Below are 26,816 nucleotides of genomic sequence, written 5' to 3' on the forward strand. Positions count from 1 at the left end.
TAAAATCTTTAATATTACTATCATCATATTGGAGAAATACTGAGATGTATCTTCAACACACGAGTGCAGCACCTCATATAATAGTCGGAATAACGCTGCTGCCAATTATATTCAACTGTGAACTGTATGTACTTGAATCGTTTAGGATTATGGAATGCATTCATTTTCACCACAATAGAATTTTGCTTAAGCCGGTGTAAAGGGGCGAAAAGGTTGGTGCATATTTCATTAACTTCCACGTAGAGACTCTATCAAACCTAGTCTGCTGTTATGTTGTTTGGTTGCGTTCTATTCTTTTTCATAGATTTTATTTACTATCACAACAGAAATCTTTATGTGCAATGTGGCTCCCCGTACTTGGACTCAGTGTTGTTATATTTTCTGGTCCACTGGAATCATGGAATACATTCATAAGCACTTTAATAGAGGTCATCTTAAACCGGTGCTAGGGGGCGTCAGGGTTGCTGCACATTTCATTACATTTTACGAAGAGACTCAATCTGAGTCTGCTATTATGCTGCTTGGTTGCGTTTTATGTTTCAAAGGATCTTTTCACAGAGTGTATTGTAAGAATATTTGCGTTCTTATAGCAAACATATGCCCCTCAAACGCCTTAAAAGAGGCATGGAACGGAAAGGAATTATTTCCTAACACACCCTTTATCTCACCGTAAGAGGACATGGCTGAAAACTGCGTTCTACACTTAGTCATATTATTCAAATGGATTTGAAAATAATGTATGGGTTTAAAAGATATGGAGTTGATTAGAAACGTTTTATTTCACCGTACAACATTGAACCGATATGACTTAGAATGTTGTCCTATATAGCAAACATTTGACAATCCTTTAAAACATACAAAGCGAACACAAAATATGCCTATTTTGCTTCATGTAAGCTGCTTTACACCAATTTTCGGCCTATTTTGTGAAATTAGGAACGGGCCATAATTCTAGAAAAAATAGCCAGAGAAAAAAGTCCATTATTTATGGTCATCTTCACATCAAGGTTCTTCATCTGTGAAACTTTCAAGCATATCCTTTCAATAGTGTTTGAGGAGTTGGGCACACATGTTTTTTCTTTATATTCTATATAGCAAAAGGCCATAACTGCGGTAAATATAATCACAGCAAAAGTTTCACCCTTTATGGTCATCTACGCATCAAGCTTGTTCATCTTTGAAAGTTGGAAGCAAATCAGACTTATAGTATTGTAGAAGTTGGATACACAAGATTTCAGGACGTACGTACGGGCGAACGGACAGCAGCAACGCTACATGCCTCCTACATAAATGTGGAGGTATAACAAAGTAGTCCTAAACACAAAGTTTAAACAATGAGTACGTCTTCAATTAAATCGCAATACACTGTCAACGTTTATTTTTTATTAAACTCAGACTAGTCAACATGTTGATTCAAAATAACGGTCGCCATTACAATTTCAACAATATTACCAATATTGCCTACTACCAAATTTGATTGAGATCTTTGGGCTATACACATTTGGTATCAGTTTATAAAGGCTGTTCTGTAAACGAGGCATGAACTGTGTAAATGATTACAGATATAGCAAACTTATTAAATCAAGGGACGTAACACCCGTATTACCAACCCATCATGTTCATTATTGAAAATGTATTTGAACATTTGGCTGAATACGTTAACATGACAGCTCTAACAACTACCTTTAATATCTCTTCTGGTTTAACGTTATGAAATATGCTAATGTGTACTAATGTTATGACCCTAACTCTACAAGTATTTATATCCACTGATAGGTAAATTCTATGCAAGTCACATTAAGACAATCTAGATGTTTAATACATGCAATATGACAATTTTGACTAACTAAATGGTCAAAACACTATGACACTTTTGAAGAAAAAAGTTGAGAATCAATAATTTAAAATGAGAATTAGACATAATATATAAACATGTATAAATAGCAAATAAGATCTAATTTGTTGTGATAAAAAAGTGTTTATGCAAAGAATGAATATCTTAGGGGTTTTGTATATAAATAAACTCAAGAGGAAATGAAATAAGAATAATGTAAATACAGACTAGTAATAGAGAGTGTATATGCCACTTTGAAAACAGTCCTGTTGTTGCGTTTACCATTCATTGACGTCATTAAGAGTGTCCGCCTACGGATCACGAGTCCGGGTTTCGATCTCTGGTACGGAACTTTGAGTTTTCTCCTCTAGCATTACTCTAATGATATTAGAATAAATTGACGGACTCACACGGCGTGCATGCAGGGACATTCTTGAGTGACAGTGGTGATAGTGAGCACTGAAAGGTTACTGAACGGGAGAGAATGTGTTGCGAATAGTACATGAATAAACCAGTTCCAGTAGCCTTGATGTTGCTAACCTTTCATTGACGTGGTTAGAGTGCAAGCTTATGGATCACGAGGGCCGGGTTTCTATTCCCGGTAGGGACATTAGAATTTTCTACCCCAGGTATCATTTAGAATGTTCACATAACTTATGACAACATACTAAAAAGAGAGCTCGTTTAAGATAATTTTGTTTTGTCGATACGTCATAAAACACCACACCGAAAATTAGCAAAAGTTATTTTTCACTATATTCATTGAAGCTATATGTTATGTATTTTTTGTTACTTTTAGATTTCGATATATTTCTTTAAATAGATATCTTTGCACTTTGTAACACCACTTGTGCATCGATACCGACAACTTCCATGGCATTTGTCAACATTTCTAGAGTAGCTTCCCCTTCTTCCTTTTCTTTCCATTTCATTAACATCTCTCTTATCCTATCGACCGTTGTCTTAGAATCAAGGTTAATATGATCAATTTCAGCTTGGGACAGACCCAGTTCCAACCCTAACGACTGGTATTCTTTCCCGATGTGATGTGCCATGCGGTTGATGTCTTTATCTGTTGGAACTTTTTGTTGGTGATCTGCCTTGGAAACTATAAAATGAAAATAACGCACTGCATTGAATGTAAAATATCTTGGAAGACTTTAAAACAGATTAATGTTTCAACTTATTTAAACTCGCTTTAAATTAAACACCGTTTGTTATACAAATAAAAAATTTAAAGATGCTCAACATAATAACAACAGGGTGCATATTTTATCAAAAGTAAAATCAATACATACGGTGCCAGTATTTAAGAAGCTCATTTGTTCTTAGCACGTGTTTCTCTGTCCTACAGCTGCATACTACTTCCGGGTTTTGAGCTATCTCATCAACTGGAAACATATTGTCATGGGAATGGAGGTCTGAACACTGACTCCTTATAAACACCTCCATAGCACTTGACAAACGTAACCTGTTTTGGAGAAGATCCAAGACAAAAGCATACGCATCTGAACACAAGGATGTACTTGGCTCTTGATCTTTAGCGCTTAATTTTGTTATCCAAATTTGTATAACATGGTCGAAAAAATACACATAAAGTATATGGTTGTCTTTGAGATCAAATATACCACATCCGCAAAAAATCAAGTGCTTTCTGTTAGTTTTGGTCAGAGGCCATTTACTGATGCATGCTGCTAGAAGTTTGTTGAAAACAGCTGTGGGTAGAAATCCAGACCTCGTCGTGAAACACAATTTACTGGTTGACCTTCGATTCTCACAATCATTACATGCTAGGAGATCTTCTGGTGGAGAAGTTTTGAGAACACATGGGGCAAAAAAGTAATCTGTCACCTAAAATAGAACCGGTTTACGTTACATAGGGCAGCATAATAAATTTCAGTATGAATACAGTGAATCCTAAATAACTATATGCAATGAAGTAGTAACATGACACCAACGTATCATTCTTTTATACAGTTTGCTGAAGTTGGGTTTAAAGTCGTTTGACATGGTTGACCAAGACATCGTTCAGGATCAAACAGCTTATCATTTGGGGTCAAACAGCTCATTATTGAGGAGAAAACCTGGGCATTTTTTCAAGCATGTATGAGCACTTGAGTAAAACCACCAACCTTTCGTAAGCCAGCTGGTCTTTTATTTCATACTGATTATCTCAGCCGTATGAAATATGAAAGAACACATTGATAAGTCACTTATTCAAAGATAAATTCAGTACACATTGTAAAACAGTTAGAATATACTCTTTGCTTTATTGTCATAGAAGATAAACATATGTTAAACTCATTTACGAACAAATATTTTATTTATACTACTGCTTCGTAAAACCAGTTGCTTTTATTCAAATTACCTCAGTTACGTCAATTTGTTGCGGAGGTTTAGCAATAAATCCAAGCTTCTCAAGGTAGTCCAGCAAGAGTTCAATGTGTTCATGAAACACAGAGTTTTCTTCCTTTTCCCAAATTGCTTCTACAAAATTTATAACTTTAAATAACATTGTGTATAACTGATTTGGAAATAAATTATTGTTTAGTTATTCATTCCTGCCTTATAAACTTTGAATGTGTGTGTTTGTTTCATGTTTAAAGTGAGGATGAAAGACTTTAGATCGTATGATAACATTCAAAATTGATAAAAGTGTATGAAGATCCCTGTGGACAAATGGATAGAACAAAGGCCCCTGCTACTCCATATGATGATCCTAGCAAAAAAAGCTCTACAGGTAGAAAGACATACATTAAAGCAAAGAAATATTGTATAATCATCAGCAGAATGTCCATGTATCGAGTATACCAATAATTTTTCGAGCCGAAAAACAAATAAGCATAAGCATTGTAAAAGTTATTTCTAGTATAACGACACTGAACAAATAGATAAATGTACACAACAATTTCAAAACGCAGACATTTTAATACTTTGGCGAATACAAACCAACAAGCTCCCTAGTCAAGATAGCCGACTGGTCAAACTGGATCCATTTTTCGAATATTTTCGGCTTTCTGCAGCAGAACATTTTGGCGGTTATGAGGCTTTTGAAGGCATCTATTAACCACTGAGGGTCAAGGACAATACTGTCATTCAGATTATCGTCACTGAAATTAGAAAGACGTTTTGTTGGATAAACATTGATATCAACATGTTATACGGTAGCTAGTCTCTTGGCATAATATAGGGTAAAGACGAACATCTGCGGACAGTGGCTGAGACACTAGCCTATAATGACAATAGGCAAGAAACTCATAGTCGGGGAAGTTATAACTGGGCTAAGGAATAAAATATATGTAAAAGATCCTTTGGAAGTAGCAACATAATAGCAGACTCGGTTTAATTCAGACTGTTCTTGAGAGGTAATGGAATGTGCAACACCAAACTCAACTCTATTACACTACAAATGAATGCTCTCCATGATCCAAAAAGACAAGATAGAACAACACTGAATCCCTTATCGACACAGCCGATACAGATCATAGAATAAACCCGCAATGATATTTGTAATCATGTTAAGTACACTGTTTCTAAATGAATTCACTCTAATTCTGTAATAAGTAAAGTTGAAGTTTAATGAACAGACAGATGATACTACCTGTAATACAGTATATTTCCAGATTCATGATGAAACCTTAAGAACAGGTCTAGTTCTTCTTCAGTTTCTATCGGAACAGGCAATGTAGTATTCAGATCATGAAGCTTGCCTTTGTGGAGAACCTGTTAAATTTTTAAATGTTTCAACATGGGTATCTCTATACAATATTTATTATAGCATATAAATGAAGGTAAAAACAAATACGATTTCAGGAACTTTAATCAGTTGTTCAAGTATTGTATTAACAATTAAGCCAAATTGTGCATTTTTCTCAATGTCTTCATTTCGGTCAGAAATTTTATAAACTGCAAAACTGTATGTCAGATTTATTTCCAAGTGCTCTCAAAAGAATGCTACATGTATATCAATTTTCTATATCAGTGGTTTCCTTTCTTTTCTTATAACCCATATTCTTGCTAGACGAAAGCAAGCGACTAGAGAATGAGATAACGTTTGTCATCTTGACTTATCAAAGTCATGCGAAATATTATACAAATCGGTCTAGAAAAAATGTATAGAATTATTTTATATATTTGTAAAACTCACAAAGTTTTGTCTAAAGAAACAGACAAAAATTGTTTCCCAGGCGTTCCCCGTTTACTCCTCTAAATATAAACATTCATTTGAAAATTTCTACTATCAAATCGGGAGTTTTTTATGCAATATGCAATTGTATTTCTACCTTTCAAAAGCCTAATTGATAACTGATATATAAAAATATAAACTATCTACCAAAAACATTTTTTCCGCTCGCAGCATTTTTCAAAGTACTTAGAACAGTATTATGCACACAAGCACTATGGGGCATAAGGCGCCATAGAGATTCCAGCGATATAAGATCAATGCGGTGCCAGTAATTGGCCATTTACATCTACAGGAGAATTTGTGTATTTTATGAACTTATAATTTGTAAAATTAAACAGAACAGTTAATGAGTTCTGTACACATTTTTCACATCACTTTATCAGCATTAGATCTAATAAGATATGTATCTTACCTAATCCTTAAACTATAACATTTAGTATGTAAAAACATCTGAACATGTTATAAAGAAAAACTAGCTACAAACTATACATTATGTTACCTTTAAACCCTGATCCTTTAAACTGACTATGATGTTTTCAAGCGTTATCCATTTTGCAGGTATCAGCTCTCCCCAGTAGGGTTGCTTTGCGGCTGTGTTAAAAATGTGATCTTTCAGCATTTCAATATTGCTATCAACGATAGAATTGTCCAAGGCAAAATCTTCTTCAGCAAGATGACAACTCGTTTCTTTATGCATTAGTGAACGTCGTAACGTATAGAAGAATTCATCTATGGTCTCTTGTTTCGTTTCCTGTGGTTTAAGTTATTGTTTTTGTTATCGTAACCCTTTACAACCTTGAAATGTGAGTAATTGCGTAAGGAAAAACATACATTCAAGTACATGTGAAACGATAGCATACTAAACGCTCACTTTTCTTGTAACAAATTTAATATATTATTATTTAAGCCAAGCGTCTAACTGTATAAAGGTAATATTTTTGTCAATCAAATACATAACTGCGTTTCTTGGATTTTTTTGTCATTCTTTCATCTTTAAACTTTACTTGAGCATGACTTTCTGTGTATCAAAAAGGAAGTTGGCATACAAAAAAGCAGTAATCTGGGAAGTCATCCCCTTTGCTAAAAAGACAAAGCAGTTCAATCAACAAATATGATGTAATTTAGTTCTCACCTGGTTTAATTTGTCTGCAAAAGTGCCTACAAGCAAGACTGGCAGACCTTCGCTTTCCGTTGAACTGCAAAACTCGTGAATGGAATTCAGCCAAAAGTCAACAAATTCTGAAGGTACAAATCATTCATTGCGTTTCAGAACTTTTTTAAAGTCAAATATTCCTGAAAACCGTTCTATTATTTGATGGGTGGACGGATAGCTCAGTGGTTTGCACACTGGCCTTCCAATCCTGAGGTCGGGGGTTCGATCCCCGGCAGCTCGGGAATTTTCAGAAACGCTTTTCAGTGTTTCCCACCCAACTAGATGTGTACTGGTCAGGAACCCAGGCAATCCTTGCGTGTATCAGTGCTATACACTGGGTACGTTAAAGAACCAGGCTGTCTATTCGCAACGAGCTAGGCTAAGTTAGCCGGACAAGCCTGTATCTGATTTCTGATCTCTCTGCCGTGGGGGCTTTGTCTCACTCTGTCCCTCTGGTCAGATGGCTCTGTGTCTGTACTAGTAGAGGATGAATTATGCGCCCTCTATGCTGCATTTGAACTATGTAATGCGCCTTTGAACGTGAAATTGATCATGAAAAGGGCGTTATATATAAGTTCAAGAAGAAGATCAAGTACTTAGTTTTTTTTTCTTAGGTTAATGACTATTTCTACAGGATTTCATTATACTGTGTGCTTGCTATTGTCTTGACAATTTACCTGATATTTTCCAGTGGTTCGCGCCTTTACTGTCCAGGAAACAATCATCATCTTGAACTATATCCTCCGCGTGTTTGGATATATCAGTGACAAGTAAGTACACGGCCCTCCTTGACAAGAACACTTGGTGTGTTGCATAGAACACATACTGTCCAGCGAAATCCCAAACCGAGACATCTGCTGTGTTTGTGTCCTCTTCGCTCGCTACTTTATGTTGAACTTCTTCTATAAATCCCTGGATAACAGTTCGTTCAAAGCTTACAATGAAAATGTAAAACATCTGTAAATAGTATTTGGCTGTCAACATAGCAAGAGTTATCTGTTGACAGCGCGCTCGACTGTTCGAAGAATTAATGTATGGGTTCCTAGTTATTTTTCGAATGGTCTAGCTTAAACGTTGTGAGTAGAAAAGTTATGTACTCTAGCCTTCACAATAGAGACCATAATGGAAAGCAAGTGTTCCAAGTTTCAAAGCCATATATCAAACAGTCTAGACAAGATATGGAATTGTACGTTAAATTTAACTAATTTCTATGTCAAAAAACGGCCATAACTTGGCTAAATCCTTGTCTTAGTTATGTAGTATTGCTTACATATGGAGACTGTGATGGTCAACACCTGGTCAAAGTTTCAAAGCCATATGTCAAACAGTTTAGACAAAATATTGACTGGTACGAAAAACTTTACTGATTTCCAAGTCCAAGTCGAGCTAAAAATTGTCATTTATCGTCTTTGTTATGTGGTCCAGAACGTTTTTCTTTAACAAAACAATATTGAAATAATCTGATACATTATTTTGAAACGACTTATATTTCTTAATAACGCCAGAATTTGTAAAATGTATCACTGTACAAGCACGTATCTCAATATCATAATTTAGCTAATGGTAGCTATACCTATACAACATTCAAATCATCTTCCCTGAACATGCAGCAAATATTATGGTGAATAAAAGTACCTTCAAATGATTGAGGATATATTCTTCTTTGGGTTGGATTGCATTATCGTCCAAGGCAGTAGTTTCCGCTTGTAATGGTTTAGGGACTTTGTCAGTGAGCTCTTCTTTCAAAGCTGTAACATATGTTTTCTCTGAATGTAGCTTTTTCGGCTTTTTCTGTTGGACTTTTGTCTTTGATTTTTTTTTTTTAATTTACTTTCATTTTCATAATTGTGTTTTTTAACATTTTGATTGTTGCAACGGTTCAATATCTTTTAATATCTGATCAGATAAAATTTACGACTGTGTATGAAATAAAACCCACATGCCATACCTAGAAAGGTTCTTGCCCTCTCTTCATCAACGTTTAAAGTCTACAAATTTGATTAAGACATTAAAACGCTAAATTTTCCTTTTGCTCTTTCAAAGTTACATAATCACACACGGCAATGAAACTTTGCAGAATATTCACTCTGTAGCTACAGACAGCTCTGAAAAGTTTTGCTATCAACAAAACTATAACAACTAGTTAGACTAACTTTGCGAAACGTGACTGTGCACTGTATACTTAAAAATATACCCTGTTTTCCATTTGTTTCATTCGCTGAATTATCGTCTTCACTCATTTCTTCTGGTGGTATAAATCCATCGACGACATCTTCTCCCTCGTCCATGCCTGTCGCTGTTTCCTTACCGTCTATTTCACGTGTCTCATTAACAGGCATTTTCAAAAACTTTACCAAACGGTGGTAGACCGTTTCATTTTCTTGATCTGAAATAGTAAAAGTATGGACATTACCTAATATTGTTTCATTGGATTTGTATTTCTTGTCGAAGTTGTAAGAGAAACCAAGAACCAAGAACTTTAAATGTAAAGAATAATTTGAAAATGAGAAGAAGAACAAAGGGAGAAAGGCTCTTATGTTCCATATTGCTGTGATGTCATCACAACTGACCTACACAGCAAGGATCTATTGGTATGGACTCAGTCATTTACGCTTTTCAAATAAACCGGTATATAACAAATATTATGCACATATGTCTTCAAAACATCAGCTGAAATATAAGTGAACCATGGTAAATGCAAGTGGAAAATTGTAGTTACTAACCTTTGTCTAAGATTTTCCATTCACCTGTCTCCAGGGACACTTTGCATCTTCTCACATGTACGTCTATTCCATTTGTGCTCTCTCTTTGGTTTATGTCTACATCTTCACCAAACAAACGTTTAGTAAGAGTCGTCTTCCCAACTCCATAGTGTCCCACAACCATTACACGGATGTTGTGAACAGCTTCTTGGCCCTCACTCAAAGCTCGCTTGTAAAGTTCAATTGACTTCTTGTCCATCCGTAGGATTTCAACCGGGAGCAAGCTTGCTATTAAAAACATAACACTTTTAAAGATTAAAAGTGCAGACATGTCTCATCAGATTTGGCCAAACACGAGTTTGCTTTTAATACTTCAGAAAACCTGAATTTGTATTTATCATTTACTTATTTATTATGTCCGAGCATATTTCTTTAAATACGTTTATTTGATTGATTAAAGCTTCTCTAAATTCTAAGTGATTCAGCTATAACCTTAAAATCTTTTTTTAATCTTCATATGTACTATAAATTATAATCAAACATTATCTATATCCACAAAACGCTGCTTGAGAAAAACATTTGGCATATTTTCATGTACATGGAATATGTTGAATGCATTCTATATAAAATAAATAATCGAAATTCTTATAATTCATTTTAGGGAATTGTATCTTAAGAAGTAAAAACCGAACATGACTGATTTTTCCCAAAGATGTTTTGCAATTGCATTGCGGATTGTGAAAATAATTTTATAAATAAGAAAGAAGTAGATGTAACAAAATGCTCTCACCTTCTGAAGTGTCTATTATATCGCTTGAAGGGAATATTTCTGGCATTAACTCCTGATAACATGCCCAATTGTCTATGTCATACACACAAAATATGATCTTGTCCACCTAAAAGAATTTAGATGTTTTTGTACAGGGTGTAATATGTGAGACGTTGCGTACTTTCGTGAAAGACTTCGATTAGGTGTTACGTTTGAATTCATTTTCAGTTTTTTTTATTTACTATATTTGTCCAAACCTGTATAACACAAATTGTGATACGTAATTCATATTTGGTACAAAGCAGGGTTATCGTACTTTCATCTTATTGAACCAATAATTAAAAGCAAAATTTGGTAATATGAACATGATAAGTAAAATGGGACATTTTGAACACTTACGGAATCCTTATTACTATGTAACCATTCTTTTACAGTTGTTAATGCAGTCTGTGCGGCTTGTCTAGCATTCATTTCTGTAAAATATGCCTTAGCATGTTAGTTCTTTGTAATACGCTCGATAAATATGACGTCTGGATAATAAGCCGAATTTAATGATATGTATTGAATAATATATCGGATAATCATATTATTTAGAGTGTCATAAACATGGTGTAAAATTATAGAAAGACTTCATTCCTTGTAATTACTTATTTGTCACCACTAAAATAGTTAAACTGTAGGTAGGAAATTTAGTTATATGGTCTTCAGTCATTAGAAATACTTGGTATAAGTATATATCTTTAATGACTATAGTACATACTTTTAGCTCCGGTGGCAATGCAGGGGAATGCCTGAAGATATAAATAATAATATCTGTAACAAGAGGGTCATTGACCCTAAAGCGCTCACCTGTGTACAATGCTTCAAGTGTGTTTGTATAACGTAATAGTACAAGTACAGAGTTAGGTTTCTTCTATGTTAGCCTATATTTTATACATGTCACACACATTTTTTAATCCAGGGCAATAGTTTGAACAATTAGACAGTACAACTCTGATATCAAATGCCAAATATTAAAGCTCTAAAGAAAAAGATTTTTAAAGTGTGATTGCTGAAAACCTATTTTCAACCAAAAAGACCCATATGTTCAAAAAACCGGAACAACTGGAAACAAGAGCACCGCCTTGCGGGTGCTGACGCTCATCTGATTTTTTTTGTGTAATAGAAATATTGTCCTACCCATGATTTTCTAAGTCTAAAAAGGGCCATCATTCTTGCAAAAAGCAGGATAGAGTTATGTTTCTTGATGTACAGTGTCCACTTATGATGGTGAAAAACTGTTGCAAGTTTTAAAGCAATAGCTTTGATAGTTTATGAGAAAAGTTGACCTAAACATAAAACTTAACCAAGAAATCTGATATTTTCTAAGTCCAAAAGGGGCCATAAATCTTGCAAAAAGCAGGATGGAGTTATGTTTCTTGCTGTACAGGGTCAACTTATGATGGTGAACAAGTGTTGCAAGTTTTAAAGCAATACCTTTGATAGTTTAGGATAAAAGCTGACCTAAACATAAAACTTAACCAAGAAAACTGATTTTCTAAGTCCAAAAGGGGCAATAAATCTTGCAAAAAGCAAGATGGAGTTATGTTTCTTGCTGTACAGGGTCAGCTTATGATGGTGAACAAGTATTCCAAGTTTCAAAGCAATAGCTTTGACAGTTTGGGAGAAAAGTTGACCTAAACATAAAACTTAACCAAGAAATCTGATATTTTCTAAGTACAAAAGGGGCCATAAATCTTGCAAAAAGCAAGATGGAGTTATGTTTCTTGCTATACAGGGTCAGCTTATGATGGTGAACAAGTATTCCAAGTTTCAAAGCAATAGCTTTGATAGTTTAGGAGAAAAGCTGACCTAAACATAAAACTTAACCAGGCAACGCCGACGCAGACGCCGACGCCGACGCCGACGCCGACGCCGACAACCGCTCAAGTGATGACAATAACTCATCATTTTTTTTCAAAAAATCAGATGAGCTAAAAACGAAGGGTACACAGAGATCATTTGTATAATTTTCATCAAAATCCATTCAGCGGTTTTGGAGGAGATGCTGATTAAAGAAACTGATGATGAAAAGTGGCCACGCCTTCTGGCGGTCGTGTTTTTTGACGAATCGGAATAATTTGAACAATCTTGATAGAGGGTCACAAAAGGACGATTTGTGTAAAAATTATTTTAAAATCAGGCCAGCAGTTTCGCACAAGAAGATCTTTAAAGTTTCCACTATATACATATAGGGAAAAGTGACCACACCCTCTGACCGCCATTTTTATTGACGAATCAAAATCATTTGAACAACCTTGGTAGAGGGTCACAAAAGGACCATTTGTCTGCAATTATTTTAAAATCGGGGCAGCAGTTTCACACAAGATTTTTTAAATTTTCACTATATACATATGAGGAAAAGTGACCACGACCCCTGGCGACCATGTTTTTTTGACAAATCGGTATAATCTGAACAATATTGGTAGAGGGTGACAGAAGGACCATTTGCCTGAAATTATTTTAAAATCGGACCATTGGTTTAGGAGGAGGTGTCGTGTGAAAATTTTTCTATTTTAGCTCTGGTGGCCCCTATGTGCAACCAAGCAGAACCGTTGGTAGAGGACCACCCAAGAAACATCCAGAGGAAGTTTCATCAAGATCCATTTAGTGGTTTTGGAGAAGACGTCGTTTAAACACAAATGTTGACGACGGACGACTTGACGGACAGACGCACGGACGGACGCATGGACGACAGACGACAGACACAGCGTGATCACAATACCTCACCATGAGCACTTTGTGCTCAGGTGAGCTAAAAAGTTGAACGCAGCATTTTAAAATAATATAATACTCAGTTTGACTGAGTATCTTCATGAGAGGTAATGAAAGAAAAAAGAAACACCTCATTACCGCTGCAGAAGTGGAAGACTATAATAAAACCATTGTATAGGCTCATTAGTATGATTATTACAAATTAATGTAATGGATCTACATTTCAATGTTATTACGTTTTCTCGTCAGGCAATTATGGCATTCATCGGACTAAAAGTAGCGGAATACGCACATAGTTTCCGTAACAATAGAATAATGCCAAACTAGCATACGGAGCCGCTTGTTTAGTTTGAAAATTCATATTCTATGAATAATGTTTCACAATGGGCTACATCGAAGAAATCGGACTGCTTTGTATGTACATAAATATTGGTAATTTTGTTAGGGCAGATACACTATCAAAACATTGTCCAAATGCTGAATTATTCAAGTTCCGAAATTAACAAAAAAGAGCCTTAAGGATTTTTAAAGATTATGGGCTTTAGATTTTAAACTCGGATATACTAAATATAACAAGAATAATGGAATACATAAACAAACATACATACATATGAGAAGTACACGGAGAATAAAGTTTCTGGCAGTAGTCACTTTTTACACATTTGCATACTCCATGTGTTTTTTATGTGTTAGACACATAATTTTCGAGATTATAAAGACAGGCAACATTGGGTATCGACCGACTTATCATTGAACTGAACCGGCACCACAAGAAATATATTGCATGCTTTCTATAAGCTTTAGTACCAACGCTGATTTTCAAAACCAAATCTGGACACTTTTTATCAATAATTTAAATTGAGCTACGTACAAAATACTCACTAAATACTCAAACGCCTGTGGATGAGATAGGGAGAACCTGTATAATTTAAATTGTACCAAGAAGCCATACATACCAGTGTGCGCAAGCCCATCTCTACCATTTTGTCTAAACAGGATTTATAGCAACGTTTCAACTGCTGTTCAAAACCTTCTTCATGTTTTGTTGGTCCAGACGTATGGAATATATCTAAAATATAAAAAACAAATAAACATTCATAATATTAGGATACGTTTGATTTATCTGTAATTATACAGTACAAGGTTGAGAATTTGCTTAGTTGATTGAACCTATTGACGTAGAATATGTTCCATCACATAACCAGTTATCTGAAGTAAGGGTAAAGGAAGTAGAAAAGTTACGTCTTATTCAGATAAATATCTTAACAGGACAAAAATATATGCTAGTGCCACCATTTACTGATTTTTGCTCGTTAGATAAGATTTTCTTCCAGTCAGTTAATTACTTTATTTATCGATAATCGAAAATAAAGAAAGAAATATATAAAAAAGGTCTGTTTGGCATTACAACTTATTTTTGCATTTCTGTGCATAACGATCCAGTAATCAATGGCCATTCGATAAGTGTTTTATTAAACTGCATCATATTAGCATGTGATTTATATATTAAGATAATTTACAGATTTCTCTTTCCAGGAAATAAATGGTTAGGTGATATTTTAGAACAGTTTCTACATGTATATGTAAGTGGAATGCTTAGCACAAATTACCACCATAAATGATTCAATTCTCGGAACTTATGTATCAGATACAAAATTTTAAACAAACAACTTGGAGTGTCACTACACATGGTTCAAGTCCTCACATAACTCTGGAAACTGGGTAATCATTATTAGTTTGCATTTAGAATTGACAATGGAGGTCACCCTGCGTTGCCTTGTTCTGTGCATCCTACATGATACGTGCACGGTTCAAATAAACTAACCACCCTCAAAGTATACGCAATCAATTTAAACGACAATATTGACACTTATGTGTGTAAGAAAGAGAAAAATAAACAATGTACTTACACTTTGCTGGAAGTAAATATCCTGGAAGAGAAAATTTCAATTAATTTATTTCTTTAAGGTTGTGATCGGCAAATTACATATTCCCTGTATGCTAGTTTGCTATTCGCAGTTTTTAAGGAAAGTGATGTACATGTTGAGCTATATTTATCGCCGAGGAATACCGAAACATAACCACACGAACATTGCAAAGTGTCGGTAAGGGCCCACTAGATTTAGTTTGTAAGTTTGTATAAATAGTGAATATGATTAATATATATTTCATACTGTTTTTAGTATGAAAAATAACTCTTTTTTTTGTATATCAATACAACTGTATATATAGTTATAAATAAACATAGGTCTATACATTAGTATGTCTTTACATTTAGGAGAAAACATGTTAATGCAAGTTTCATTGTCTTTTTAAAATAACATTTCAATAAAATCTTAATATACCGGGTATATCTGCAGATTATAGATCTGTTGAATTAAATATGTTACGTTTTGTACATATATTTTTTGCCCACCAATAGAACATTTAACACCTACTTAATCAATATAATAATAAACAGGAGGTGAAACAGCTAGGGGTGAAACAACTAGGAGGTGAAAAGTCTTGGGATGAAACAACTAGGAGGTGAAAAGTCTAGGGAAGAAACAACTGGGAGGTGAAACATCTAGGGATGAAACAACTAGGAGGTGAAAAGTCTAGGGATGAAACAACTAGGAGGTGAAAAGTCTAGGGAAGAAACAACTAGGAGGTGAAACATCTAGGGATGAAACAACTAGGAGGTGAAAAGTCTAGGGATGAAACAACTAGGAGGTGAAAAGTCTAGGGAAGAAACAACTAGGAGGTGAAACATCTTGATACCAAATACCAAAAAGACACAGGGCGATTAGATTAAGGAGGTAGGTTACCTTGTTACAAGGGTAAATTCAAATTAGTTTAACCGCAGCATGTTTTTGTATTTCGTGTAATATGAAGTTTTAACTGCTACAATCTCAATTTCGTTTGTCTCTGTCCCTTCAAGTTCAATTTTTATCCAGGTTTGAAGAACATGACCCTCCAAAGGTATTTCATATTGAAAGAAGAAGGAAAATACGGATATTTAACACTTTTCAGTGTATTTTAGTTTCATTGATATCCGTAGAAGTCTGCATAATTGATAATTTTACTGGTATGCACGTTATCTTTCTAATATAAGCTTAAAATGTATATGTCGCGGGGCTCGTGTTTCCATGGTAACGCATTTTCTCTCATTTTTAAGCAACTATGTATAAAAATAGGGGTTTTCGACGGCTTCAGTGCTATTCTGTTAATGACCAACATGAATTATTTGGGTAATATTATTAGCAAAATACCAAGCACTTTGCATGGTACCCTATTTTTCTTAAATTTTAAAGTAACCATGCCAACAGAGATGTTTAAAATAGCTTATATCTTGCTGTTTGTCGTAATTTCTTTTAAAAAAATATTGAATAAGATTATCTTTCTAGTTGATCTTGCTTTAAAACATATTATTTCTAACGTAGGTTACATTTTCGTGCTATTTGCATTTATTCAAACAAATTTCACAGCTTAGAATACGTACAGCAGTACCCCTCGTCTGCCATTTTTCGTGGAAAAATCGTTCAGCGTGCTGCTATTGTCATGCGGTGACATTAGTGTTTAAAACTTTCAAATAATTTGTTTTAAAAAATGTTTAAAAATGGTTGTATATGTAAAAACTCGAACTTAGTCAATAATTTTAGAAGAACAAAAGAAATTTACATGCTGTCATTATAAAAATGTTTTATTTCTTACTAAACATTGATAAGATCTTGCAGTGTCAAACTAATTGCTATTATACGTCTGTTTATGGTCTTATTGCATTTTATTATATAATCTTAATATCTGTTTATGAGATAGTAATCTTTTGACACGCAAGGACAGAGGTACCTGGTCACGTAAAATCACGTGGAATCTCACTAGGTATCGCGGTATGCGAGATTTGTTGCTAGGGGACATGTAGGTTTCCTGCAATATTATTGGTTGATTTTATTGTTGTCATGAATATCATAAAAAGTCAATGATAACAGTGGGGAGAAGATTTTTACCTACGAAATAAGAAGGACATATACTTCTGTGTTTCATGTCGAGATATCCGACTAGATAATTACAAAGTTTTGATTAATTTAATTGTGTTCATAGAAATTATTGTTATTATGTGAACATCCATATACTGTTGTTGAAAACTGAATAAAAGAAGAAACAGAATCTGGATTTTGCTAATTCCCTCAATTAAGCGGACTTAAGTTAGACAAACAAATAAATATTCGAAAAACAGAATTTGAGCTAAAATATTCCCCGAAAGAAACTTCACGTAACACGCGCAGCGTTACACTATTATTCTCATGGATACTGTTGAAATGAAAATAAAAAGCCGAAGCTGTGTTTCTTAAATAGACCAGTGTCAATGCTTTTGAATTTAACATTTAGATACATAGGTCACGGGCTTCGTTTCCATGGTAACATCAATTCAGTTCAAGAAACCACAATATTCTACTGAAATTTGAACAATTTTAGATCTTAGTTTTAGTATATAAGTAACAAATTATCAACGGAACCTGAAAAATAGGTATTACAAATCAAACTGCTAGACTTTTTATTTGAAAACGGCCGTAACAAGTAACCTTTCACCCAACTATATTCCAAATAACATTGATTACCATCATCCATTTTCTTACATTCCGCATAACATTTCAATATAACAACATAATAGAAGCAAAATATTGATTATTATTCAGAGCAAAAGACTCATAAAAAATATTTCAGCAAATAATGGTTATTTGAAAATAGTTAAAATAAATAAAAATATACAGAATTACGCACTTTCAAGATAAAAGCTATTAATTTTGCGCGGTAACTGACACGTAACGTCATGACGTCATTTTAAGGCAACATTGTTTTGAAGCGTTTCTGCGGCAATTTATTCATTATTTCTGCATTATTAAACCACAAAGCATCAGATCGAAGATCAGATCGAAGATAAGTTCATGATTTATTTTCAGAAGAATGAATATACAAACACATTTAGTTTGTCGTAAACGTCGTCGTAAATCGTCACGTTAGCTTCCGGACATGCGCATATACAAATATGAAGGTAACCTACCTCCTTAAGCAGCCATTTTGTACAATTTACAGCTTAAATAAAGTTTGAATATCAATTTAAAATGTTACCTGCAGTTGCCTCTACTTCTCCAACATATATGATCCAAATAGATTCTAATTCGTAGTAGACAAGGGTACTCGCTGCCTCGACTATAGCTCTCGATACTATAACAATAAAGGAATAATAGAAAGTGTAGAAAGTCTATCTCAGATACATGTTTACGAAAAACCTCTTTAATTGCTTTTTTCTTTCTGTGAAACATTCGTAAAATCTTAAGAGCAAAATATTTATCTGATTGATAAGTAGACACTTCCTTCTTCATGCACTTACAATATTTTACATTAAAAAGTCTAATCTTATTCAAGCCAAAATCTGTTTTCTCCGATGCTTTTATTGAATGCATCTTGTTTAACATATCTCAGTATCTTACATTTATCATACTACACCAGTAAAGTTTCTAGGTAGACAAAAAAGTTTTGTAGCCCGTATCTAAAACTAATCAAGTGCTATAGCATAAATACAATAAAAGCTCGAAAGTGCACATCTTCCTTAAACCAGGAAGCTGAAGATTACTCTAGTTATTTTGTATCATGAGTATTTTCTAAGTTTTAAATACAAACTACATTACCTCCTTCGTGTTTATCTGTTAAGTGTGATGAAACAGAATTGACAACAACATCTACTTCTAATGTAGTTATATCACCGTGCATTAAAGCTACTTTCCGGTTCAACGTATCATCACCAAGGTCTTGAGCTATAAATAATATAAAAATTACATTAGAATGCTTAACATGAATAACATCACAAACAATACTGCAATATATTGTTCGAACTCTTTTGGTTTAAGAGGGCACTCTTAATTGGCGTTTGTGGTAGACATGACGCTGACAAAATGATATGTGACCTAGCTGAAATATAACAGATACATGCCATTAAGGATACAATAAGTTGCATTATTATCTAAAACAGTTCAGGGGCCTCCGAGGCCGAGCGGTTAAGGTCGCTGACTTCAAATCACTTGCCCCTCATCGATATGGGTTCGAGCCTCACTCGGGGCGTTGAATTCTTCATGTGAGGAAGCCATCCAGCTGGCTTACGAAAGGTCGGTGGTTCTTCCCAGGTGCCCGCTCGTGATGAAATAATGCACAGAGGGGCAACTGGGGTCTTCCTCCACCATTAAAGCTGGAAAGTCGCCATATGAACTATTATTTGTCGGTGCGACGTTAAATCCAAAAAAAAAAAAAATCATTTTTAGATACTAACATTAAATACAGTAAATCCCCATGAGATTTCATACATAAACTAATTGTGTTTATAGAGCTACATTCGCAAATCAATGTCACGTATAACCGTCATTTTGTAAAAAATACCCTTCCAGTTTTTTTTACTGGTAGTACACACTTGCAATATACTTAGCTATACATTATTTAGGAGTGTACTGTTTTTGACCTTTTATCTATGTAAAATGAACGATATTATAAATACAGAAATGTATTTTTCACTTATAATTTCTGAAACATTTCACAAATGTATTTTCACAAGTAACAATCAGTGATCTAGAGATTATTAACAAATATGAAATGTAGAAATAAAGAATTAAAAATACTTTATTTGATATTAAAAAAAACAATAACAACAAAACCTATTTCAAGTTGACTGACAACTTTTTTGTGAGTCTTTTGTATCTTTTATATAGAACTATACCACTCTTATAGTAATTATAACTTATAGAGATTAAAATATTTTATTACCAAAACATGAATGTGCGATAACAAAACTGTCCTATTTCAAGTTCACTGACATTTCTCCCGTGAGTCTTAATCTATATTAGTGAACAGCATTGATCCTGACTAGACTGCGCGGATGCAGACTGGTCTGGATCCATGCTGGTCGCAAAGCCACTATATTGGTTTTCTCACGGCGTGGCTCATATAGAACTATACCACTCTTAAAGTACTAAATACTACGCGAGTAAAAAAATAATAATTCATGACCAAAACTTGAATGTGCGATAACCAAACTGTCATATGTTCACCATATCATACTTACATCTAATGTTAGATTTTTTGCACTCCTCGCTCCAGTTTGGTATATTCTCAGGCGTGACATAGCGTTCCCCGCACTTGTAAAACTGCCTTTTGTACATCTTCTGCATTGATACGAACCGTTCTAAAATAATAAAAAAGTGAAATAGATAAGAAGCAATTATATCAGAATATTATATAGCTTTTCAACCATGGAATAAACCACAAAGTTTACACCAAAGTTTTATCTATGAACTTTTGGACGTATGGAAAAAATGACTTTATTTGTGTTATAGAAAAAATACAGTATGACATTGACCATAAAAACCTGACTAATGCCTAATATTGCAAAGTGATTAAACAAAATAACTTTTATAATTTATCAATGAAATGACATCTCTGTTCTAAAGCAATGTCGCTTTTAAATGGATAAATCCATTAGTTGGCAAGGTATATCAACTGAAGCTTACTAACAATAAAACAATCTTACCCTGTAATCTTGACAACTCTCTGCCGTCCAGAACCAAGTCACCCATTTCAGCTTTACGAACAAGTTCCGACACATTCATTCCAGATATAGCAGAAAATGTTTCCCAAGTATTCCAGTTTTTATCTTCCTGGCTTTTCGGATCACTATAAATATTTCGGTATGAAGCAGCTCTACCATAAAACAGGCGTCTTGGACCTGAATCCGTTGTTTGCTCAAATTCTGTTTCGCCCTCTTCATTTCCATCCATAGATGTATACGTCTCATTTCCCTCATCCGCATTGACTTGTTCTAAGTATGAATCTTCAACAGCTTTATTTAAATCTTCAACAAAGTCGTCAGTCTCCACTCTTAAACGTCTTTGAAAATCTTTTGTTAGAACATCATTGCTTAACGCATCTAGCTGAGTGTCAGTTTTATCAGGTTCAAATACTGGGTCAATGACATCTTGAACTGCACCAGTTGTATGTTTTAATATCCTGGATTTGATCTTAGTTTTCTTTGCTATACTGAACCCCTTTTTCATAGCCGCCATATTTTTGGAATCAGTACATTGAACTTTAAAACGTTCTTCAGTGTTTTATTTGAGATGCTTTGTCATGATGATAGGTATGTAGTAGGTTAAAGACTCAGTGATGATTTTGATTTAAAATGGTTCATGTTCAAACCATGGCTGAAAAATGTAAGTAAATAATGAAAATTCTAAAACCAACTTAATGTTCTCTACATAAATATATACAGTCTGTAAAATAAGCAACTCCATAACTGTTTGCATCAAGTAGGCATCGCAGTATTATTATGTTGATTATATTTCACAGACATCTACACACTGGCGCCAGATCACTGAAAGAAAATGCCTCTGTACATGTTATACCCTACCCCTAGGTATTCTATAAGAACCATGGTCGTGAACGGGAAAACATACTAACCCATTTCAATCGCGTATTTCATACCTAAAACACGCAGTTCAGTAAATGTGTACTATTGATATTAAACAAGTGGTAATTTATCTTCCGTTGTGTACCGGTCACATTTCTTCAATACTTCTTTTCTTAGAAAAACAACGTGTAGTTTACAGTTTTTTCAAAGGTACACAAAAAACTTGCTTGAACTTCCCTGGTGAAGTTCCGGTGTAGATTACAGACACACTCCGATTGGCTGATGTGAAAATGTATGTCAGTCGTCATTTTACTACACGTGTGCGCTAAAATGTTTATATGCAGTATAAATGTGCAAAATGAATTAAATAAACAGAATAGATGTATACCAATGTATCATTTCAAATTCAAAATCATATACAAGATGAATTTCATTCATCATTTCGAGTCTTATCGTAAAACTGTGAATATATTGCATTTTGTTTTTGTTTGTTTACATTTCGCTTAACATGTGCACACTGCCGTGACCTCTAGATCGGATGTTCATTAGGGGAGTTCACGCAAGTTTTTTCTGTAACGTTGACTAAAGCATAAAATATATGGAGCATCTCTGCAATATGGACTATTGAGACAATGTGACTGGTGTACAACGGAAGATAAATTATCGCTTGTTTAATATCAGTAGTACACATTTACTGAACTGCGTGTTTTAGGTATGAAATACGCGATTGAAATGGGTTAGTATATTTTCCCGTTCACGACCATGGTTCTTATAGAATACCTAGGGGTAGGGTATAACATGTACAGAGGCATTTTCTTTCTGATCTGGCGCCAGTGCATCTACAAACACGTTTCAAGAATAAAGAAACAAATCCGGATTTGTATCAATAACAGCTGAGAAATGCATATAACTAAATACGTACGAACATGGACAAATGTAGGGGTCAGGGTTCAAATTTAGACAAGCATACAAGCTAAATGCTAGTGGAATTATAAAATAGCTAGTGGGTTTGAAATGTACTAGCTAATTTCAGCTAGTCAATAATATAACAAGTAAAATGTCTTCAGAGCTTGAATAAAGTTTAATTGTTTTGAAAGTACACATTTTTCTTCATGAAAGGAATGTTATCATTTATGTTTATGATATTTTATTGTTCAACAAAAGTGGCACAAGCTATTTTAAGCTAATAGAAAATATTTTTGTTTGTGATTGGCTACTAACAGAGATTAATCAGTAAATTTTGGCCAGAAAATATTAATAGAGTAATTAAATATTATTAACTTTAGCCGGTAGCTTTTCAGTTTAGCTAGTGATCAAAAAGGGCACTAGCTAATTTCAGCTAGTACAAACTATTGTTAAATTTGACCCCTGGGGGTACATTTAAAACAAACTCTACCTCTAACAGGATGATCATTGTATCTATGAGTTAATATACCACTCCTAAATTTAACAAGTTTACATTGATATGATAAGTTTACAATACCGTTCTAACTCGTATTTCTGTTTAATAAATGTGAGTTTTTACATCATGTTTGTTCAAGAAATGCATGTAAATATCACTTAAATTTTAAAAAAACCCATCAATTTTACGATCAAAAGCATTAATAAGACTACACGCTGTTAGATATTGTTGCCTATAAACCACGTTGTAATTGGTTTAACCGTTTTAATGACGAAGGACGAAAAACATGTTGACAAAATATCATGCAGGTAGACATGTCTGTCTTAATCAGTTTATGACCGTTTATACCAGTAAATGGGGAACTTTTAATTAGCAAAAAAAACCCCAAAGAAAACTGTACTTACATGCACATAAAAATATACCTTTAAACCTATTACATTACCATTTATATATATATTAAACACTTTCCATTTCCGGTATCATAAGAGGATGGCGTGGTCACGCATGTGAATAACAAACCGTGAATGAAGATGATAACACACTGTTTAGGTTTAAAAGTAGATTTATTTATAGACGTGTGTTTACACAGTTAAATTGAATACATTACATTACTTTATCTGAATAAACGTGTATATGCAAGTATTTGAATAGTTATTTTGGAAACAAGTGCAGGATATACGAGAACAAAACTGCTAACCCGCCATTTGTTCTTTTGCTAGTAATTTAAAAATTACTGAACGTATAATCTAACCTTACAACAACATAAATGAGCCGCGCCATGAGAAAATCAACATAGTGGGTTTGCGACCAGCATGGATCCAGACCAGTCTGGTCAGGATCCATGATGTTCGCTTTCAAAGCCTGTAGCAATTAGAGAAACTGTTAGCGAACAGCATGGATCCTGACCAGACTGCGCGGATGCGCAGGCTGGTCTGGATCCATGCTGGTCGCAAAGCCACTATGTTGGTTTTCCCATGGCACGGCTCAATTATGTTGTTGATACGGTTTCATAATTTAAAAAAAAAAATTATGCTATCATATAAATTCGCTCGTTTTACGACTTCAACCCATCTTTGAAAAGTCACAAAAATACCCCAAAAACATCTAGAATTTACAAACTAGCGTAGAACGCTATTAGGGAAGAAAATGACAACAAACACAAAATTTTGGCGTTGTCTTGCCCTATTGTAAAAGAGCATTCCATATGTGTTTGAAATTTAAACATTTCCTAGCAAAAATCAAAATCAACACTTCATTATTTCTATAAATTATACATATATTCATTTTCTTAAAATGCATCTTTCATGTGTATTTTGTGACTTTGAAAAACGGGCTTCGGTAGTAAAATGAATAAAAATATATTTTTGCATAATTTAATATTATTGAAATTTTGATATGTTTATGTTCATAGATAGATCGAACAGTTCAACTGTTCCCTTGATTTAAGAAATGTACTTTTAGTAATTTATTAACTATTTTCAAAATAGCAAATGGCGGGTTAGTTCTTTACTTCAGTATATATATGCAAGTTAAAATAAATAGGAATTACGAATGTATTTAGATAATAAGTGAATCTTAACCATGATACTACTATTGCTACTGCTGCCTACTGTCTGTTGCTACTGTTGTTGCTGCTGCTGCTAATGATGATGATGATGATGATGATGATAATAGTAATAATAATAATAATAATAATAAACGGCAAAATATATAAACAATATAATTATTTATAGTCTACTGATATTTACAAGTAGGACTAATAATAATTACATTGTTATGTTAAGAATACGTTATTTTAGAAAAATAGCCATTGCTGACAATGAATTATATATCATTTATACATATCTTTCTTAATGTCAGTTGTGCTCTGTGTGAACAATGATAGGGCATCTAAATTAAGCGTGTATAAGTTCGTATAATGTGAAAAATTGTGATATCAACATTAAATTAAACATTTTTACATGATTTTATATGTGAAAGCTTGAAATTGTATTTATGACTATTTTTGTTATTTAAATGTATTAATTTACAAATTGTTTATTCCGCCTTGAGATGAGACGGTTTTGCATCTCCAAGATTGTTTTGCGTACGAGGGTCTAAGTGCTACGTTTAATGAAAATTATTTTTATTACAAACCTTCAAAGTATACCCCCTTTACTGAAACACATTTTTGTTACATTTTTACATTAAGCAGTCTTCTTTTGGTATATGTTTGAGACACTGATAAATGGCGCTGCCAAGAGGACTTCTGAACTTTTTCTTAAGCCTTGGAAATAAAAAATGTCACAGGGACTCGGGTCAGGTGAATAAGGCGGATGGTTTACAACTTCCACCTTTTCAGAAGCCAAAAAAAGACTTAACAACCTCGCACTTGTGAGAGGAGGCGTTGTCGTGTATAAGATGGACTCCTGACCATTCTTTGCTTGGACGTTTCTTATTGTAAACCGTTTTCACTTTCTTCAGTACAGAGTTCTTGAAGAATCGTCCAGTGACTGTATGACCAGATGGACAAGAGCCCGCCAGAATAGAAGAAAATTGCGTACAACATGTTATTCGAACTTATGGTACTCTTGGCAATATAGGGGCGTTTTTAATCTTTTCACTTCCATTGCATATTATCAGCCTTTCGTTGTGGCTCAAACAGGTTTCGTCACCTGTTAGCAAATTAGAAAAAAAATCGACTATCACAGCCTTTGTATGTTTTCAAAAGTTCTCGGGCACAAATAAGGCGTCGTTTCTTTTGCTCCTCAGTGAGCAAATGAGGTACCCACCTAGCGCAAACCTTTCTCAGGTCCAAATGCTTTTTTTGTTTGCACACTGCCTTCTGATATGCTAGTACAACTGGCTATATATCTTTCATCGACAATCGCGCATCCTATTCGACCACGGCTTTTACAGCAGCGATGCTCGCCTTGGTAACAGAGGTTTTAGGCCTACCAGAACGTGTGTTATTTTCCCATCTTTAAAACCTTTAACCCACCTAAAACCTGTGCGCATTGAAATTGCCTGAGGTCCATATATACCACACAATTCATCAAATATCTGCTTTGAATCTCAATCAAGCCTAATGCCCCATTTAATATAGCTACGAATTTCAGTCTTTTCGTCCATTTTAAAATGTGACAAAAAATTGGTCAGTGTCTATGACTGCATGTACTTCGATTTAAAATAACTCGGTTATTTGAAAAGCAGTTTGCACAAAACAAACGGATATCGTTAGCTATTGGGCACACAACTCAAGTGCAATGAAGTATTTAAAGAATACGTGGGATAAAACTGCGGAAGCCCTTTAGTGACAGAACTTTTTAGAGGACTTTGATACCACTACTAGATGCGTTTAAGTTTCTGTCTGATTAGCCTAATCGGGATCAATGCTCCATTTATTAGAAGTACATTGTTTTTGTATTTCGAAATGAGGCATTTGTCCCCTTAGAAAAAATAACATACTTTTTCCAGCGTTCTTTGATCGAGATATCATGGCATTATATTTATAAGATTGCCTAGACCGGATTTACTATACAATATAAGAAACATATGATCGACGTGACCAGTACAGCAATATCGCATCACGTGAAAAGTCATTGA

General features: G+C 34.2%; 1 protein-coding gene across 1 annotated transcript; it reads right to left on the bottom strand.

Moving 5' to 3' along the window:
* Positions 1–2,649: 2,649 nt before the first annotated feature.
* Positions 2,650–23,718, bottom strand: LOC123537873 (uncharacterized). Its single transcript, XM_053529708.1, has 21 exons — positions 23,654–23,718; positions 20,954–21,623; positions 20,489–20,608; positions 19,068–19,193; positions 18,508–18,603; positions 15,309–15,329; positions 14,355–14,467; positions 11,405–11,435; positions 11,044–11,117; positions 10,666–10,771; positions 9,897–10,163; positions 9,368–9,559; positions 8,809–8,921; positions 7,851–8,085; positions 7,153–7,259; positions 6,520–6,771; positions 5,436–5,557; positions 4,784–4,944; positions 4,203–4,321; positions 3,133–3,685; positions 2,650–2,942 (listed from the first exon to the last, which is right to left on the bottom strand). Exons 2-21 carry the CDS (start codon positions 21,483–21,485, stop codon positions 2,650–2,652), a joined length of 3,633 nt encoding a protein of 1,210 aa, XP_053385683.1. The 5' UTR covers positions 21,486–21,623; positions 23,654–23,718.
* Positions 23,719–26,816: the final 3,098 nt, after the last annotated feature.

This window comes from Mercenaria mercenaria, chromosome 18 (genome assembly GCF_021730395.1).
Source record: "Mercenaria mercenaria strain notata chromosome 18, MADL_Memer_1, whole genome shotgun sequence".
Classification (NCBI taxonomy): domain Eukaryota; kingdom Metazoa; phylum Mollusca; class Bivalvia; order Venerida; family Veneridae; genus Mercenaria; species Mercenaria mercenaria.

What these genes read in the sequence shown, in the direction of transcription:
- LOC123537873 (XM_053529708.1), bottom strand. Translation starts at nt 21,485, where the DNA reads ATGGCGGCTATGAAAAAGGGGTTCAGTATAGCAAAGAAAACTAAGATC. An exon ending in AGAGTTGTCAAGATTACAGG is followed by an intron (nt 20,609 to 20,953) that starts GTAAGATTGTTT and finishes TTATTATTTTAG; the next exon opens with AACGGTTCGTATCAATGCAG. An exon ending in AGATGGGCTTGCGCACACTG is followed by an intron (nt 11,436 to 14,354) that starts GTATGTATGGCT and finishes TTATATCTTCAG; the next exon opens with GCATTCCCCTGCATTGCCAC.